We start from the raw sequence: 17,906 nt of genomic DNA, 5'->3' as shown, positions 1-17,906 counted from the left end.
ATTGTAATATTGCTCCACCAATAATACCAAGAGAAGAAGAACATAAGAATGGCTGTTGTGGATCAGAGCAACGGTCTGTCTAGCCCACTATCCTGTCTTCTGACAGTGGCCAATGCTCTTCAGAGGGAATAAACAGAACAGGGCAATTATCAAGTGATCTGTCCCCTGTCGGCCAGATTCAGCTACTGGCAGTCAGAGGTTAGGAACCCCCAGAGCATCGGGTTGCATCCCTGATCATCTTGGCTAATAGCCATTGGTGGACCTATCCTCCATGAATTTATATAATTATTTCCTGAACCTAGCTCAAAGGAAGAACTTTAAGCAGTTACTTCCAAACTAGGAACTTGGGTGAGGACAACCCAACAGTCAACAGCAAAAAGCTAACACTTTACTGTGAGAAACCAGAATTATAGGAAAGGAAACTGCTTTTACCTTCAGGCTTTCTTTGTTAATCATAAAGCAGCAAGAAAGGGTAATAATACATTTTTTGCAAGCCACCTTTAATGCCAAAAGTTGGAGAGTGACAAATATTTAAATGTCTTAGTTTTATGAATCTTAGATTATTTTTAAAAAGTTGTCACTTGTGGAGATTTTAAGGAGGAAAATTGTAGCTTTACAGAAAGGAAAAGCAGAGAGGAGCAACACCATATAGAGTTTAGAAGTCCAAGTCACGTTCAGTGTAAATGTTCAAATATCCAAGAGTTCTTCTCTTATTTTAAGAGGCTTCCCATTCAACAGAATTTAAGCAACTAATTAGTAAACTCCAATTTCAGTAATTTGCTTTTTCCCCTTCCCTTGTTCAGATTTAGCTGCTAAAAGACCTAATGACACAGTTAGCAAACATATGACAAACTGCCACATGACAACATTAAGTCCCTGTAATTCCCCACTCATCAAACTCTTTAAAAATGTATCTTCATTGCATTCTTTCATGTGCATGTCTCTTCTTCTTAATAGATTTGTAGAAACAAACATGTGATCTTTCATGTTTGTTTGTTTTTCTGTTATGCTGCGGAGTGGGTAAGTGGGGAAAATACAAAGGAAAAGAGAGAATTTATTTACAATGCTTTTAGGCGAAAATGTAGCTAAACAAACATTGTTCCAAGCATCAGCCCTGCCTCGGAAGTGGGCAGTCTCATCTTTTTGTGACTCCTGTAACATGCAAACACCTGCATAACAATAGTTTGTATTATTCGAAAATTTTGAAAGCCATACCCCTGAACAGAAGATACATTGAAAAATTAGAAGGGCTTTTGTTACAAGAGAAGAATATTGGGTGGTGTTTGCTTTGGATGCTCCATAGTGTCTGGATTTAACTTATTCCCCCCCGCAATCTGGTCACTAGAAACAAAAAGAACTCTATCTTCTCTTTCCAACAGAAATCTGCTCTAAATTCACTTAGAAATCATTTATGGCTCCACATATTGGCTGTTCTTATGAAATCCACTTCTGCAAATACTTGGAGCATCACACTTTGGTGCATTTTTCGAACATTTTCTAAATTAAAATGCTATGCTGGCTCATTACCCTTCTTTAAAACTGAAGTAACTAAATTTCCTCTAATTCTATCCAGATTTTCTTTCTGAGGCTCTGTTTGTTCAGCAGCACATGCACACCAAGTTTAAAGTTTTTAAGAAGCCATTTTTTAGCTATCCAAGCACAAACTTTAAATAATCTGGATTGGTATAAAACAGAAAAAGCAAGAATTTTCCACCTAGAAATTTTTTCCAACTGTTATAAAAATTTCCAACCAAATATAATTTCTAGTCTGAAAGAAGATGTGAAAACCCTTCACAAAATCCATAAAGAAATGGCCTGAGAAATATATGGAAATAGGGGTTGGAAGTGGAAGTGTCAGCTCAGCTATAACTATAGCACTGCAGTAGCAATTCTGTGGCTAAGTATATTTTAATACTTTAATAGTGATCCAAACAATAGTAATTATTTATAAAGTGTATTTGGAGCTGCTGTGTGAGATTTACCATCTGTGACCGGGGTCCCAGGGGGTGCCAGCTGAGGTCACTCAATTAGGGTGAACTGCAAAGAATGGGGCAGACAATCCCCCATAAAACTGGTGGATATTCCAATACTTAGATTTACCAAACCAGTATAAAACAGCTTCTTTATTACTTCACTGGTTACTCACAAGTCCAAACAACACAGTTCCCTTAAAGCGATCCAGCCTCAGGCCTCCATCCAGATACCTAAGTCACATATGATGATTTCTGAAAATCTTATTTCATGACATAAAAGAAAAGGCAATTTGCTTGTTTCTCCACTATTCACAGATTATTTGCAATACATTTCAAAGAGAGATGAATAGAGAGATATCCCGTGTTTACAATTCATTTAAATGATAGGATGTTCTTTTGACCTCTGAATTACCAGAATACAACATAGACAGGGATTGTTGATTACATTGTCGGAGGACCCTACTCATACATATGTAAATACACAAAAACACAAACATTATCTCCCCACATGTCTTTTGAGGGTTGTTTATTTTGCAGGATGTTTAACCCTTTCTAGCCATGTGTCACACCATCTTTTTAGGGAAGGTAAATATTTGCATGTAAATAGGTTGACCGCAGATTAATATGACCACTGCACTGTTTTTAATCATCTGAGAACCCTGAGGGTTATACCTTCATAAATAACAGCCACTTCAGTGTGGTGTACTATATTTTCAGTGAGCCCTATACAATGAAACTACAGCTGGTCTGGAACATGCTGATTTTAGCTTTTAAATGTATTTTTCTCAGTGTTATTCAATGTTACCCTTTTTCCACAGTGAAAGAAAGTATTTTAAATGTAATGGTTTTGCCTTCTCTCCATTCTTCCTTGTCACTCCCAAGCGGTCTCCTCAGTAGAGTGAGGCAAAAAAATTTTAGCAAAAAATGCATTTTTCAGGGTCTGAAACTATTAGCTTAATTGGGGGAATAGTGCAGGTAAAGGAAAAAAATTTCAAAGGGTCAAAACATTTCAGTTTAACTTTTTACTTTGAAATGACATTTCAATTTTGAATCTGGCCAGTTTAAAACTAAACATACACAAAAGGTGAAAAGCACCCCAAAAGACCAAAATCAAAACAAAAAACTTAAAAAAAAAATTGATTGGACTGAAACCTTTTGGTCTATTCGAAATGAATATAAAAACTGAAAAAATTTCCTTTTGGGTCAACTCAAAACATTTCAGTTTTTTCAAAATCAAATTTTTACAAGTCTTCTGATTTAATGAAAAAAATTGTTGGTTCAGATCAAACTGGAATTTTTTTCAGTTTTTATTGTTTGGCTCCTAAACCGAAAAATCTAGTATTAGCTCAGCTCTACTCATTTAATCTTTGGGAGGCGGGAGAGAATTTCTTTTTTGTGGCTTTAAAATGTGGTCATCTTGATTCTAGTAAGGTGCTTTTTAATGTTTTGACTTTGACCCAGTTTGCAATGAGATGGGTGGTAGGATGGGTATCCCCTTTTTCCAGCTGGCTCTGAAATAATATTAATAGTTGAGAATACAGTGAAATAGGAAGTAATCTGATTTCCGAGCAATTGTTTAACAAATGTAAGTCAGTTCTGTAATTTGTAGCTCTTTATTTTTGTAAACATCCTGCTTTATCTAAATAAAAATCTGGAGGGAAAAAGGTGTTCACACTAGTGCTACACTGATTCTTAACTTCTCTGCTCCTCTCTCCTTCCCCTCAATTCCTACATGTTCTTTTATTTCTTTTTTTCTTCTCCCCTTTGCAGTGGTAGTCGCTCTTCTAAAACCTTTAAACCAAAGAAAAACATTCCGGAGGGGTCTCACCAGTATGAGCTGTTAAAACATGCAGAAGCCACACTTGGAAGCGGTAATCTCCGGATGGCTGTTATGCTGCCAGAGGGTGAAGATTTAAATGAATGGGTCGCAGTTAATAGTAAGTTGACTGACCTTTTTTACATGAGATGGGCAGTGATGTGGGCTGATAATGGATAAGGACAACTGCATATCTGTCTCTTGTGCAGTGTGTGGTTCTTAATGCACTGGTCAGTCTGTGTTGTACTGTAATTGAAAGAGCAGAACCGCTCTGTTCCATGTGGTGAAATTATGGGTTTTTCCAAAACAAATTTCTTCTCTTTGTGGTTAAAATCTAAATGCTCATTCATGAATTAGATGAGTAGTGAAGGGGAAACACCACTGTTTTTAGCAAATAACTAAGTATCATCCTAGGGTGTTTTACTCCTTCAGATTCCAGCTAGAGCTGTGTTTCACAACTGTACATGCTTCTCCACATTGAGTTTCAAACATTTGCTTAGATGAATACTACTCAGGGTCAAGTCTAAAAGAAATGTGAAGATTATAAACATATATGTAGAATGTCTTTTGTCCGCCCTCACCAAATTCTAAGATTTTTGTTTACATTTCCAAAGCTAATCTCTTCCTTTTGTTCCTGCCAAGGTGTTAGCCTATGTTCTGCTAACTTCCTGACTTGGTTACTATAACTTCGTCCTTGCGGTTTTTCCTATCTCTTTCTTCCCATCCAGTCTATGCAAAAGAGATGCCCAAATTATCATCCTTTCTGCCTGCTGTGACCATGTTTCCCCTTCTTCTTTCCCCACCCTCTGAATATTTACACAGGCTTCCCCTCTTCTGTAGTAAGTTCAAGGTTCTCCTCACTTACAAAGTTCTCTTGAATACCATCCCTGCCTACAACTCCCATCCTTTATATTTTGCACATGCCTCTCCTTTTTGTCTCCTTTGTACTGCCTTTCCTGGTGCCCCATCATCTTGGAACAGACACTCAGGGAGCCAGCCCCCTCCATCAAAAGTTCCTACAGCCCTACATTTCATGGAGAGTTTTGGCTGTAATAACCGTAAGCCCCATGTAATTTTGATATTCTACCTGTTGTGCGTTTAGACTGTAGACTCTTCAGGGCAGGGACTTGGTGGTTTGGTGTGCTTCCCCTGTTGTACAATGTTGTATGCATTGGTGTGCAGTCAGGGGTGAAAGTAACTCAGGAGACTTACTGGTACGGAGTCAGGGTGGCTCTGTTCCCCGGAAGGGGCGGGGCCTCGGGTGGAAGGGGCAGGGCTGGGGGAGTCAGCATTCCCCAGCCAGCCCTTCCAGGCTGCCTGGCCCGCACCACCCAGGGCTCCTGTGACAATCTAAAGGGCCCGGGCTCTGGACACCGTGGCCGCAGTAACGGCAGTGGTGTCCGGAGCCCCGGGCCCTTTTAAATCACCGGCCCCGGGGCAGCTGCTCCCTTTGCCCCCACACCTGTCAGCGGCCGGGGGGGGGGGGCAAAAGGGGCAGGGATGTTAAAGTGCTGCAGCGTCCTTTGCTGCGGCAGCGCTTTAATGTCCCTGCCCCTTTTGCCTCCCCTGTAGGCGACCCTTCTGGCAGGGTACGTACAGGCAGGGCCACCAACGGGGAAGGGGCAGCGACATTGAAGAGCTGCCGCGGCAGCGCTTTAAGGATGGTCCTTTGCCGCGGCAGCACTTTGAGGATCCTTAAAGCGCTGCTGGAGCAAAGGACCGTCCTTATGGTATGACTCTCCAACATTACAGGGGGATATTTAAATCATCGAAATAGGTCTTGTACAGAATTTAGCATGAACAGACTTTTTTTTAACTGTCTAAAAAGCAAAACTAATTTTGGTGACTAAACCATTACCAAGGATGCTTCATATACCAATTATACTACTCCTGCTTTCAGTTGCTCTCCAGTTTGCCACCATCAAAGCCTATTAAAAGTGGCCTGTAAAGGACCAACATTGGGTTTGTTACCTTTTTAGGATATATAAAGAAGGCCTAATGTTTGGTGCCCTCCCTAGTAGAAGGGTATGTGCTCCTCAGGCTGCAGGCACACTTGTACAGAGTAAAGCAGTGTGCCTCGGTCTAAGGGAGCAGAGAGGGCAACGTTTCAAAACTGCTGGGCGAAGAACAATGGAGTAGAAAAATGGAACCTAGGAATTGCCCTGCCAGATCAGACTGGTGCTGTGTCTCATCTGATGTCATGTCTCGTGACAGGGGGCAATATTTGGTAATTCAGAGGAAAATGGTAGAATCCCTGAATTGGGTAATTGTGGAGTTAATTGCCCATATAAGTTTCTTCCTTATCCTGAACAGTGGGTGGGGTGGTTGGCTGATGCATGAGGGTTTATGTATCACTTAACATAATTGTGGATGTTCTTCTTATCCATATAAATGCCTAACCCTTTCTGAATCTTGCCAGACCTTGACCTTGACCTCTATGATGTTTTGTGGCAGTGGGTTACATACGTGTGTTAAATAGTTGATCCATTTTACAAAATAGTTTTATTGTGGGAACTTTCAATGAAGTTGAAAGGCAAAAAAATTAAAATATTTTTAAATTATTGGGTTAAAGGTCCTACATGTGCAATAAACATATGAGTTTCAGAACCCCCTTATGAGAAGCCTGCTATTCTCCGTTTTTCAGAGAAGAAAGAAGTTGAGGTACAAAATTTTAAATGTGTTCCCCCAGGACACAGTGACAGCTGTGGAAATAAAACCCACAAACCTTGGTTCTTTACTTGTTTTAATCACCAGATAACACACTCTTCAATAACTGGAGAAACTGCTTTTAAAAAAAACTCTACAACCTTCATCTCTTTGACTGAAAAGGGGAAATTAAAAGCCTAAGGCACTGCATTACATGTGTCAAAAACAGGTGGCCCACATTGTGCTTGTTTGTCACACGCTGATGAATTTGGAGGTTGGGAGATATGCTTCATGCCCTTTTGAAACTCAGAATGTGGGCTTCAAAGCAATAACAGTCATACTTTCAAAGCCCGTGTGGTTTTGGGCATGTCTGCATTTAAGGAAACATCAGGGTTTGTGGGGTTTTGGGGGGATGCAGATTGGAAACCTAATTAACAGCTCTCGAAGACCGGAAAGTTCAAATGGGCTGCAATATACAAAATCTGCTTGCAGTTCTTTTGATATTAAAATTTCCTATTAAGATTTTAATAATTTAAGGTGTTGTTTTTTTCCCAACAAGTGTTAACAACCCTCCCTTTCTATGACTACCTCCCTCTTCCCCTCCCTGAATGATGTCTTGCCATTTGCTGCTTCTGCTTCTCCAAAGAATGTGCACTAAACACGTGATCCACCAGTCTTGAGCTGATTTGCTCCTTGGTGATTGCGCTTGCAAAATGCAGTTTATAGCCTGTGTTTACTACATCTGCTGAAAAGTCGGATGAACTAAAATAATTGGCAGGAATTTGTTGGGTGTGCTCTGCATATAGTCTATGAAGTAACTTTCCTTAAGTGTCATTTATGGAGCCTGAAGAACCTCTTCTGTCCTCTCCCCTACCTCAGGTACTTACCTTGACAATCCTTGAGTTCTGAGGGTGGATCCCTTTTCCATGAGGGGATTGCCTGAAAGAACTCCTTTTAGAATAAGTTAAAGCCTTTCACTGGGGGTTTGTTACTGAGCAGTGCAAGTTATTTTCTTACTGCCCTGCCCCAAGCTCAGCCCCAGCCTTGGATAACAGGTTCAGTGAGACTGAAATGGCTAAGCATGATGTTTCATGTAAACACTGCAAAACCCACAGTGCTCCCTAGCGTTCTGCAGATTGTACTTGTGGGAGTGCCGCATTTTCTAACCGATAGCCTTAATTGGAAGGTGACATTTACAGAGCTATCAGTACAAAAATGTCTATCTGAATGCTCCTGTCATAAATATAAAGGGAAGGCTAACCACCTTTAAATCCCTCTTGGCCAGAGGAAAAACTCTTTCACCTGTAAAGGGTTAAGAAGCTAAAGATAACCTCGCTGGCACCTGACCAAAATTACGAAATGAGGAGACAAGATACTTTTAAAGCTGGAGGTGGTGGGGAGAACAAAGGGTTCTCTCTGTCTGTGTGTTTTTTCTTTTGCCGGGACCAGAGCAGGAATGCAGGTCAGAACCCCTGTAAAGGGTTATAAGCAATCTAGTTAGATATGCGTTAGATTCTGTTTTGTTTAAATGGCTGATAAAATAAGTTGTGCTGGAGGGAATGTATATTCCTGGTTTTGTGTCTTTTTGTAACTTAAGGTTTTGCCTAGAGGGATTCTCTATGTTTTGAATCTGGTTACCCTGTAAGGTATTTACCATCCTGATTTTACAGAGGTGATTCTTTTACTTTTTCTCCGAGTAAAATTCTTCTTTTAAGAACCTGATTGCTTTTTCATTGTTCTTAAGATCCAAGGGTTTGGGTCTGTGTTCACCTATGCAAATTGGTGAGGATTTTTATCAAGCCTTCCCCAGGAAAGGGGGTGTAGGGTTTGGGAGGATTTTGGGGGAGGGGAAAAGACGTTTCCAAGCGGGCTCTTTCCCTGTTATATTTGTTAGACGCTTGGTGGTGGCAGCAATAAAGTCCAGGGACAAAAGGTAAAATAGTTTGTACCTTGGGGAAATTTTAACCTAAGCTGGTAAAAATAAGCTTAGGGGGTTTTTCATGCAGGTTCCCTCATCCCTAGAGTTCAGAGTGGGGAAGGAACCTTGACAGCTCCAAAGATGAGTCAATAGAATATTCAGCTACTTGTGCATTGGGAGGGAAGAGCCTTATTCTTAGCTGAACACTCATTCAAATGACATTCAAGGATGTGATTTGTTTGTCAAGCTGACTGAACGAGGGCATTAATTGAATATTTTTGGGATCCATCTCAACATGACACAGGCATAGAAGTGGCCCTAATTTGGTTTCACACACCTTGCCCAACGAAGATAAATAGTAGAAGGTCTTAAGTCTCTTCGGGCTTGTCTACACTGCCACTTACAGCGCTGAAACTTTCCTCACTCAGGGGTGCACTGAGCAATGCAATTTCAGTGCTATAAACTGGCAGTGTAGACAGTGCTACAGCGCTGGGAGCCCTTCCCCTCACGGAGGTGGGGTTTTTTTTTGTTTTTTTTACAGCGCTGGGAGAGCTCTCTCCCAGTGCTGGAGCCTCAGCAGGGCTTTAACATCAGCTGTGTAGACTTACCCAAAGGGTACATCTACACAGCAAGTAGCAACCCGTTGCAGAGCCCAGGTCTACAGACTCAGGCTTGCACTAAAGCTCTTAAAAATAGCTGCACAGATGTTTGGGCTTGGGCTCTGAGGCCCACCCCCATACCTAGGCATCAGTGCCTGAGCTCCAGCCATAGCTCGAAGGTCTACATCGCTCTTTTTAGTGCCAAAGTGCAAGCCCCACGAGGCTGAGTCTGTAGACCCAGACTCTGAGTCATGCTGCCACGGGCTGCTGTTTGCTGTGTAGAAGTACCCTTAGTGCTTTGGTTGAGTCTGCAGACAGACGGAAACAAAACTAACTGTGCATCTGTTCACGTTGTCAAATCTAGCCATGCAGCCAAAAAATGAAATAATTTAGCAGTGACAAAATGAAATAATAGATTTTGGAAATTGCAGCTGAATCTGTCTAAATTTCACATCAAAATTTTTTTGTTAAAAATATCATAGATCATCTTTTCTTGTGGATTTGTATTATGTCAGCTCACCAGCAGAGACTATTACAGTAGCTGGATTCTTCCTGGGTGGAAGGCAGATGGGAATAATTGCAGGATGACAGGTGGAACCTTTATCCCCATGAAGTGTTATTCATAGAACCGGAAGTATTTAACTGTTACCAGTCACAGAGTTGTTCCATGAAATACAGCTTTTGATTGATTCTCCTGCTTTAATTTTGCCTGTAATTTACATTGAACTGAGAGAAAATATGCTCCTAAAGCATTCCTTTGGGTGGCATTGGAGCAACATGGAGAGTGCCAACTGCAATCAGGATGGTCAATGGGGGGAAAAGTAGGCTTATTTTTATAAATTGCTTACAGGGACCAAGACTTTCAAAAACAAGAGCTTAAAGTTAAGCGCCTAAATAAGAGGCCTGATTTTTAAAAAGCACTGAGCACCCAGCACCCCCCAAATTAAAATGGGAGGTGCTGGGTGCCCAGCAACTTTGAAAAAAAATGTTTAGGCTCTTTTTAAAAAATTGTTGGCCAAGATAGATTATATATGGTTACTGTTTTCCTTCATTGCGAAAGGTGCAATATTATTAAATATTTCAGAGCGCTCTCTCCCAGAACGTGTAATAAGCATACCCCCAAAATAAACAAATGCTAAATGAAATGCACTGCTAAATGAAGTGCAATGTTTTTAAGTACATTAAAAGGCTAAACATAAATTCTTAATAGTTGGCTCATAACCAGCAGGACAGAAATCATCGTATGGAAATGGATTTTAATATAACGTTTCCACTCAACTGTCTGTTTTGTCTGTGCCCCACATTTCCTTTGTAATATTTAAAAAGCAATTAACAATGAGGAAGCTTCATTACAAAACTCTGTACACCTGTTCAGCAGTGGGTATTTTGTAATTAGAACTGCATGAAGTTTGCATTGTTGGTAGACTGTTACCAGACTGCTAACTGACTGTTTAAATTCTTCACAGCTGTGGACTTCTTCAACCAGATAAATATGCTTTATGGTACTATTACAGACTTCTGTACAGAAGAGAGCTGCCCAGTGATGTCAGCTGGCCCAAAGTAAGAATGCTCAGTTACTCTTGCATTAAGTGACTTACAAAGACTGAGAAAATGTTGTGCCCTCTCTTGTTGCTTTATGATATAAAAAGAAGGCCTGACACAGGGGTGGGGGCGGGGAGGGCCTGAGGTTCAAACCCCCCCCCACCCCATCTTAGAAATATCATGAATGTCCAATCTGATCTTTCCCAGTGAGTTCTCCAACAAAAACAAAGTCTCTGGAAGGCAGACTGATCTCCATTTAACCCCCTAAATGAAGGGTTGGGGATACTGAAAGCTTTTCTTTCATGTGTTTTAGTTAACTAGATATTACAAAAATAATCAACCACAGTTTTAAACAGTCTGAACAGAAATCCCTCCCCCTCTCAATTGCTGAAGTTTGACTTACTTGATACATGTCATCTTGTACTTCTATTAGTTCTGCAGTTCTCCAATGTCTTCCAGAGTGGAAAATACTTGAAATTCTAATGTAAAATAAACAGGGAAACAAACCTTCTGTATATTGAAAAGAACTTGATATTACACATAAATATTTTATAAAAAAGTGTGCGTGTGTATCTTCCCCATCTCTCTGTTTTACTTCCATATGCAACATGAACTTTTTGATTTGTAGTAGTTAAGGAATACAGTGAAACTATTCATCTGCAATACTGTTTATCTGATTGGAAGCAAGCATGCTATCTTTACTTGGTGGACTTAAGTTAGTGATAAAGATTCAGAAGAGTGCTTGTCTACCCACGCAACCAGCCTAATGTGGTGCAGTTAGACCAGTATAAAAGTGCCTTCTACTAGCAGAGTTTATTCCTCTTTCCATACGAAAATAAGGCCTGGTCTAGACAACAAAGTTAGGTTGACGCAAGCTGCCTTGCATTGATCTAGTTGCACATGTGTCTACGCTTAAATTTGTTTCCCACTGATATAAGTGCTCTGTTACAGCGAGGCAATATCAGCACCTCCCCGTGTGGCGTTGAGCCATCATTGTACTGAGGTTGACAGTGCGAGTGTAGGCACTGCATTACCTGTGTCAACCCAAACAGTCCTCCCGCAGCTGTCCCACAATGCTCGACACTGACTGCTCTGCTCACAGTTGTGAACTTCACTGCCCAGGGTTCACTGAGACTGGAAGGCCACCCTCTCCTTTAAAGCCCTGTACATTTTTGAAACGCCTTTTCTTGATTGTCCAGTTTGGTGAGCATGCCTAGCAGCTCTCCATTGTTGGGTGCAACTGCCCAGCTGACCATGCCGGCTACACGCTCCGGACATGCTCCGGCCTGGAGATAATTGTCTCTCCTGGGCCTGTGCGGGGGAGAAGAGGCTGTGCAGGCAGAGCTACAGACCAGCTGTAGAAATGTGGGCATCTACAAGCAGATTGCACCGGGGGTGCAAGAGAAAGGGTATGACAGGGATGAGCAGCCGGGCTGTGTGAAAGCGAAGGAGCTGTGGCAGGCATATCAGAAAGCCAGGGAGGCCAACAGTCGATCCAGTGCCGAGCTGCAGACCTGCCACTTTTACAAAGAGCTGCATGCCATTCTTGATGGAGACCCCACTACTACCCTCTAGACTACTCTGGATACCTCAGAGGAGCTCAAGTCACAGGCCCCTGCCGTGAACTGTGTGGAAGAGGAGGAGAAGGAAGAGCAGGAGGATGGGGGACATTCAACCTGGGGGTCCAGTTACGACATGAGCCAGGACCTGTTTGAGGCTCCACTATAGTCCAGTCAGTCCTGGCAGCTGAGCACGGGCAAGCCTGATGCAGCGAAGGAACCTTGGGTAAGGGTTTAAAAATATTTCCCATTAAAATGATGTGCCCCCAGCTTAGCAAGACACACCTATTGACTTTTCACTAATTTACTCATACTAAGCGGTACAACAACAAGAGGTAGAGTTATCTGCTTTTCATTCCACTGTAGAATTATGCAGAGCAGTTTGTTTGTGTATACCAGGATGTCTCCTTAATCCTCCTGAGATCTTGATAAAACTTCCATGGTGGTATTCTGCAATCCTCTCCTGAAGATTTCTAGGGATGGCACCTTATTTCTTCCTCTGGGTAGGACTTTCCCACGCCAGTCAGCAATAACTTTGGTAGGCATCATTGCAGCAAACAGGCTAGTGGCATACTGGCCTGGGTGGCTTCCGGACACCATTAGCAGCTGTGCTCTCCATGCCTTTGTTACCCTGAGGAGTGAGATATCAGCTAAAATCACCACCACCTCTGGAAAACAGTGCCAGTATTCAATACTGTTGCCCTTTACTCATCGTTCCATGCAACTGAGCAATCCCTCGTCATTTCTCTTCTCCCTGGTGGGCCGTACTCACCATGCCTGGTGCTGTGAGTGGTGCCGTGCATAAGCATTCCGAAACAGACGTGTCAATAAGCATGTCTTATTTAAAACTCTAGGGGAGCGACAGAAGGGAGTTCTGAATCTTAACTTTTGCTTTCCATTGTCACTATATTGACAGTGACAACAAGGAGTCCGGTGGCACCTTAAAGACTAGCAGATTTATTTGAGCATAAGCTTTTGTGGGTAAAAACCCCACTTCTTCAGGTGCATGGAGTGAAAGTTACAGGTGCAGACATAAATATACTGACACATGAAGAGAAGGGAGTTACCTCACAAGTGGAGAACCAGTATTGACAGGGCCAATTCGATCAGGGTGGATGTAGTCCACTCCCAACAATAGATGAGCAGGTGTCAATTCCAGGAGAGGCAAAGCTGCTTCTGTAATGATCCACCCACTCCCAGTCCCTATTCAAGCCCAAATTAATGATGTTAATTGACAATGGTATCTCTGAATGTTTTTCTATAGCTGCTGCTGTTGCAGCCTGGAGGGATTCTCCCTTCACACCCGCAGAACTCCTGAGCCAGAGAAGGAGGAGAAAGAAGAGGACTTGAGATGACATGTTCAGTGAAATCTGGGAAGCCAGTGCAGCATCAGACCACGAGCATAGGGCCTGGAGGGTGAATGCAGACTGTATGGAGAAGGAAAGACCTGACAGGAGAGAGGCACAGGAGTCCCACCAGGAAAAGGAAAGGGAGGGAGACATACCAGGATGTAATGGGGCTTCTCTGGCAGCAAACACAGATGCTGCAGACTCTTGTGGACCTGCAGGTTCAACAATCACGGACTTGCCTCCCTTTGCAGTCTCTGGAAAACTCCATTACAGCACCTCCCTAATCCCCCTCTATGTTCCACATGGCATCAGAGGCCTACCCTACCATGGCATCCCTAACCCTACCACTCCTCTCTAGAGGGATGTTAAGGAGAACCACAGCTTCATATCTACTGACCTGTGAAAGCCATGGTGGTTGTGTGTAGCTAAAATGAACCTGAATGTTTTTTCCACTTCTTAAGTTCTGTTCCATAAATTTATTAAGGCTTTAATGCATTTGCTTTTAATTTGCACAGAATTTTTTTTACAATATTTGCCTTACTCAATAAAATTTTATTGTTTAGAAAATAATATTTTACTTCCCAGCATATGCTGCAGAATGCCTAATGGTAGTGAAAGCACCCACTTGCTGTACGGTCTGACACAACTCACAGGATCAGTGACAAACTGTGCAATAGTCATAAATGTACAGCAAGCACCACAAAATAAATAGGTGCATTGACACTGTTATATTCATAAATATACACCGAGTACAGAACTCCATAATTCCTAACAAGCCCCAAGACAGCAAGGCGCAGGTAGAGCACAATACATCACAACCCATTACTGTGGTTTCACTGTCAGTGTTTTTTCAAAGCCTCCTTGAGCCATATAGCTCCATGTTGAGCTCTTCTAATAGCCTTTGTGTCTGGCTGTTCAAACTCAGCAGACAGCCGCTCCACTTCTGTTCTTCATCCAGGCAGCAACTTTTCCCCCTTTTCTTCAGAGATATTGTGCAGGACACAGGAGGCAGCTATAACCATTGGGATATTTTTCTCACTAAGATCCAATCTTGTGAGTAAACAACGCCAGCTTCCCTTCAGTCTGCCAAAAGTACATTCAACTGTCATTCTGCACCTGCTGAGCTAGTAGTTGAATCTTTCTTTAGTGCCGTCAAGATGGCTGGTGTATGGCTTTATGAGCCAGGAGAGCAAAGGGTAGGCTAGTCCCTCCAGATCACTGTTGGCATTTCAACATCGCCTGTCGTGATCCATTGGTCGGAAAAGTAGGTCCCAGCTTGTAGTTTTCTGAACATTCCTGTGTTCTTAAGATGCGAGTGTCGTGCAGCTTCCCTGACCAGCCCATTTTGATGTTGGTAAAGCATCGCTGGTGATCCCGCAGTACTTGCATAACCATAGAAAAGTAGCCCTTTCTGTAGCTGTATGCTGTGGCAAGCTGGTCAGGTGCCAAAATAGGGATATATTTGACTGCAGTTGTGGAACCCTGCTGCTGCAAATCCATCCACTAAGTCCTGCACATTGCCAAGAGTCACAGTCCTGCAGGAGGCGATTAATGGCCCTGCTCACTTACATGACATCAGCCCCCAGAGGGGATTTTCCAACTCCAAAATGATTTCCCATTGACCGGTAACAGTCAGGCATTGTAAGTTTCCACAGTGTGATCGCCACTCACTTCTCCATTGTCAGTGCAGCTCTCATTCTGGTGTCCCTGTGCTCGAGGGCTGGGGCAAGCTCAGCACACAGATCCAGGAATGGGGCATTGCACATCCAAAAGTTCTGTAGCCACTGCTCATCATCGCAAACCTGCATTACGATGCAATCCCACCAATCAGGTCTCATTTCTCTGGCTCAGAAGCAGTGCTGCACCATCTGCAGCTGCTCCTTGAACACCACCAACAATCTTGAATTGGTTCTCACTGTGTCCCACAGCATTGGCCCTCTATGAAATCATCATGTTCTGTGCTGATTTGGTTCTTCTTGCAGCTCTGCAAATGCCAGAGGATCATGCATCCTGTGCTTGCAATGCTCAATACAATAGTGCAGAGCTATGCAGGCTTCATGCTTCTGTCAGAGATGTCAGACAGCGAGGAGGGCCACGCAGGCTTGTGGGATTTTTTTTAAAAGGTAGGAAAATTATGGGATGTAGATGACCTTATAGGATGGAGAAAATTGCTTGCCTGTAAGGTGACCCCTTGCTCCCAGATCACCCCTGCATGACTCATTTCTGCCTGACAATGCATTGCCAGATCTTCCCAAAAGGCAGTGGGACCAAGCACCTACATCCCACCACAATGGGAAACCTGTGGTGCACCGCACAGAGCATCAACACACGCACTCCTGAGTCCATGCAGTGCCGATACAAGGAACTAAGTATGCTTGCACACAAGTGGTATACTAACTGCATCAGCTTTATGCCGATGTAACTTGTTTGCAAAAGTTTGCTGTGTAGACATGACCTAAGTTATACCAGTATAAGGCACCTTTATTCAAGTATAATTGCATCCACACTAGGACTTTTACCAATAAAGTATTGTGGTTAAAAATCCCACCTCTAATCAAAAGTGGTATCAGTACAAAAACTATGTAGGCCATATCTTGAATTTTTTTTCCTTCAGGTGGGTCATGGTCAGAGCTACTATTTCTAATAAATAAAATGTGAAGGATTGTTAAGGTGTTGCTTGTCATGTTTCCAAAGGGTGGAGAATGTACTCTAGCATGTTGGAATTATTAATAATATTACAAATTATTAATATTAATATGGGAGACCACCAGACACTAATATAACCATAAATTCCTTTATTAAGGCCAAATGGCTATACAATTACTCTATACGTGCCTTACGGCCTAAAAATAAGCAGTACTATACCCAACAGCGTAACAAAGGGCTGCTCTACGCTACACAGTAAGGTCAACATAAGGCAGCTTATTGACCTAATTATGTCAGTGTCTACACTTCAGCCTTCCTCCTGCCGACGTAAGTGCCCTACTACACCAGCATAATAACTGCACCTCCACGAGAGGCATAAGGCTTATGTCGGTGTAGTTAGGGCGAAGCAGTGTGTGTGTAGACACTGCCTTACTTACATCAGCTGTTGGTTCTCATGTCTATTTCATGGCAGGAGCCAGGCAGTTAGAGCCCAGCTGCCTCCCACCACCAGTTCCCAGAAATGGGGTTGTCACATCAGCTAGGCCTACCCACGCTTTAGGTATTCAATTACGCATGTAGGCTCTTGTGTTAAGAGCCCTTTGCTTTTGTTATGCTTTGTTCCTATTGATGAGAATAAGTAATACTTTGTTTTGGGAAGGCTGTTTTATGTCCCTGTATTCACACACTGGTCACAGCTCATGAAAGGAAAAATAGTGGGACTCGCTGAGGAATCACAGTTGGTATACAGGACCCAATCTGAGAGTGGGAAAATCGCAGGATTCCATCTTGGGACAGGTGAAGTGAAGAAGTCTTAACACTTAAGAGGGTTGCACTCAGGAAGGCAGACAGTAGTCAAAGGTACAATTAACTCTGAGCCGTGACAATGAAAACAGGGAGTATTGACAAAAATAAATAAAGCAGAAGTAGATCTTCTTGGACCATGAGTCTCATAAACTGAAGTGAGCTAATTTGAGAAACCTTTGCCAGGCACCTTTTTGTGGGGCGGGTGGGGGGGAGGGGGGAGGAGAAAGAGAGAGAATGTGTATGTGAGAGAGAGAGAGAGAAAGGAAGAAGAGTTCTTAACAACTTAAAATGAGGATGATACTTACCCATACTGTAAAGCACTCTGAGATCATCAGATGAGAAGCACAATATATGCTAACTATGTATTACTATTGCTATTGCTATTTACTATTTAATTTAGTTTATAAGCAACCCTCTAGTTAATCACTACAAAAATACATATGTTAACTTCCAGTGTCCTGCTCTCTGGTTGCAACATCCTTCTACAAAAACTGAAAAGTGCAGGATATGTAGATTTTTTCCATACTTTTTTGACAAGATGTGTGTAGCACTATTTAGTTATAATAAAAGGGAAACAATATCTGATTAGTAACATGTAGCATATAAATGGTTCACTGTTGCAAATCACTGAGACATCCTTTTAGTTTTCAAAGCAAAACTGGAAGGTTTGTTTTCAGAAGCTTATGAAATATGTAACCAAACTGAAGATCTACTGATGGGTGAAAATAATCTTCCCACTGGCATGGGCGTGGAGTCTTGTGCATCTGCTGCACATTATTAGTGTTTAGTCTTTGCAAATACCAAGATAAATATTTGAGGTAACCCCCTGGAAGTGGACAGATTGGGCTAAAGAACTTTTTGACATGGGGAATCCTACCTTGTGTTCTGGGCAAGTCTTAAATGCAAGCAGCTTCTGGGTGTCTGTGTCTGGGGTCTCTGCAGCTCACACTCACTACGTCTTTCCAGCAGCTATCTTAGGAAGGGACCTTTAAGTACAGGAAGTTATTTCCTAGGGTTCTTTGCATACCTCCCTGACCTGAGATCTTGCTTGGAG

At 42.3% G+C, this 17,906-nt stretch overlaps 1 protein-coding gene across 3 annotated transcripts in view; it reads left to right on the top strand.

Annotated features, from left to right (window-relative positions):
• Positions 1–17,906, top strand: part of MOB1B (MOB kinase activator 1B) — an 84,730-nt gene that overhangs the window by 50,768 nt on the left and 16,056 nt on the right. For all 3 annotated transcript variants that reach the window (XM_073340404.2, XM_073340403.2, XM_073340406.2), the window contains 2 exons: positions 3,744–3,910; positions 10,419–10,512. In XM_073340404.2, the coding sequence (XP_073196505.1) occupies positions 3,856–3,910; positions 10,419–10,512 (149 nt within the window). In that variant the 5' untranslated portion in view covers positions 3,744–3,855. The remainder of the gene's footprint in view (positions 1–3,743; positions 3,911–10,418; positions 10,513–17,906) is intronic.

The sequence above is a fragment of the Lepidochelys kempii genome, chromosome 4 (assembly GCF_965140285.1).
Source record: "Lepidochelys kempii isolate rLepKem1 chromosome 4, rLepKem1.hap1, whole genome shotgun sequence".
Classification (NCBI taxonomy): Eukaryota; Metazoa; Chordata; order Testudines; family Cheloniidae; genus Lepidochelys; species Lepidochelys kempii.
Note: the sequence above shows the minus strand (reverse complement) of the source record. Positions and strands in the feature narration are given on the sequence as shown.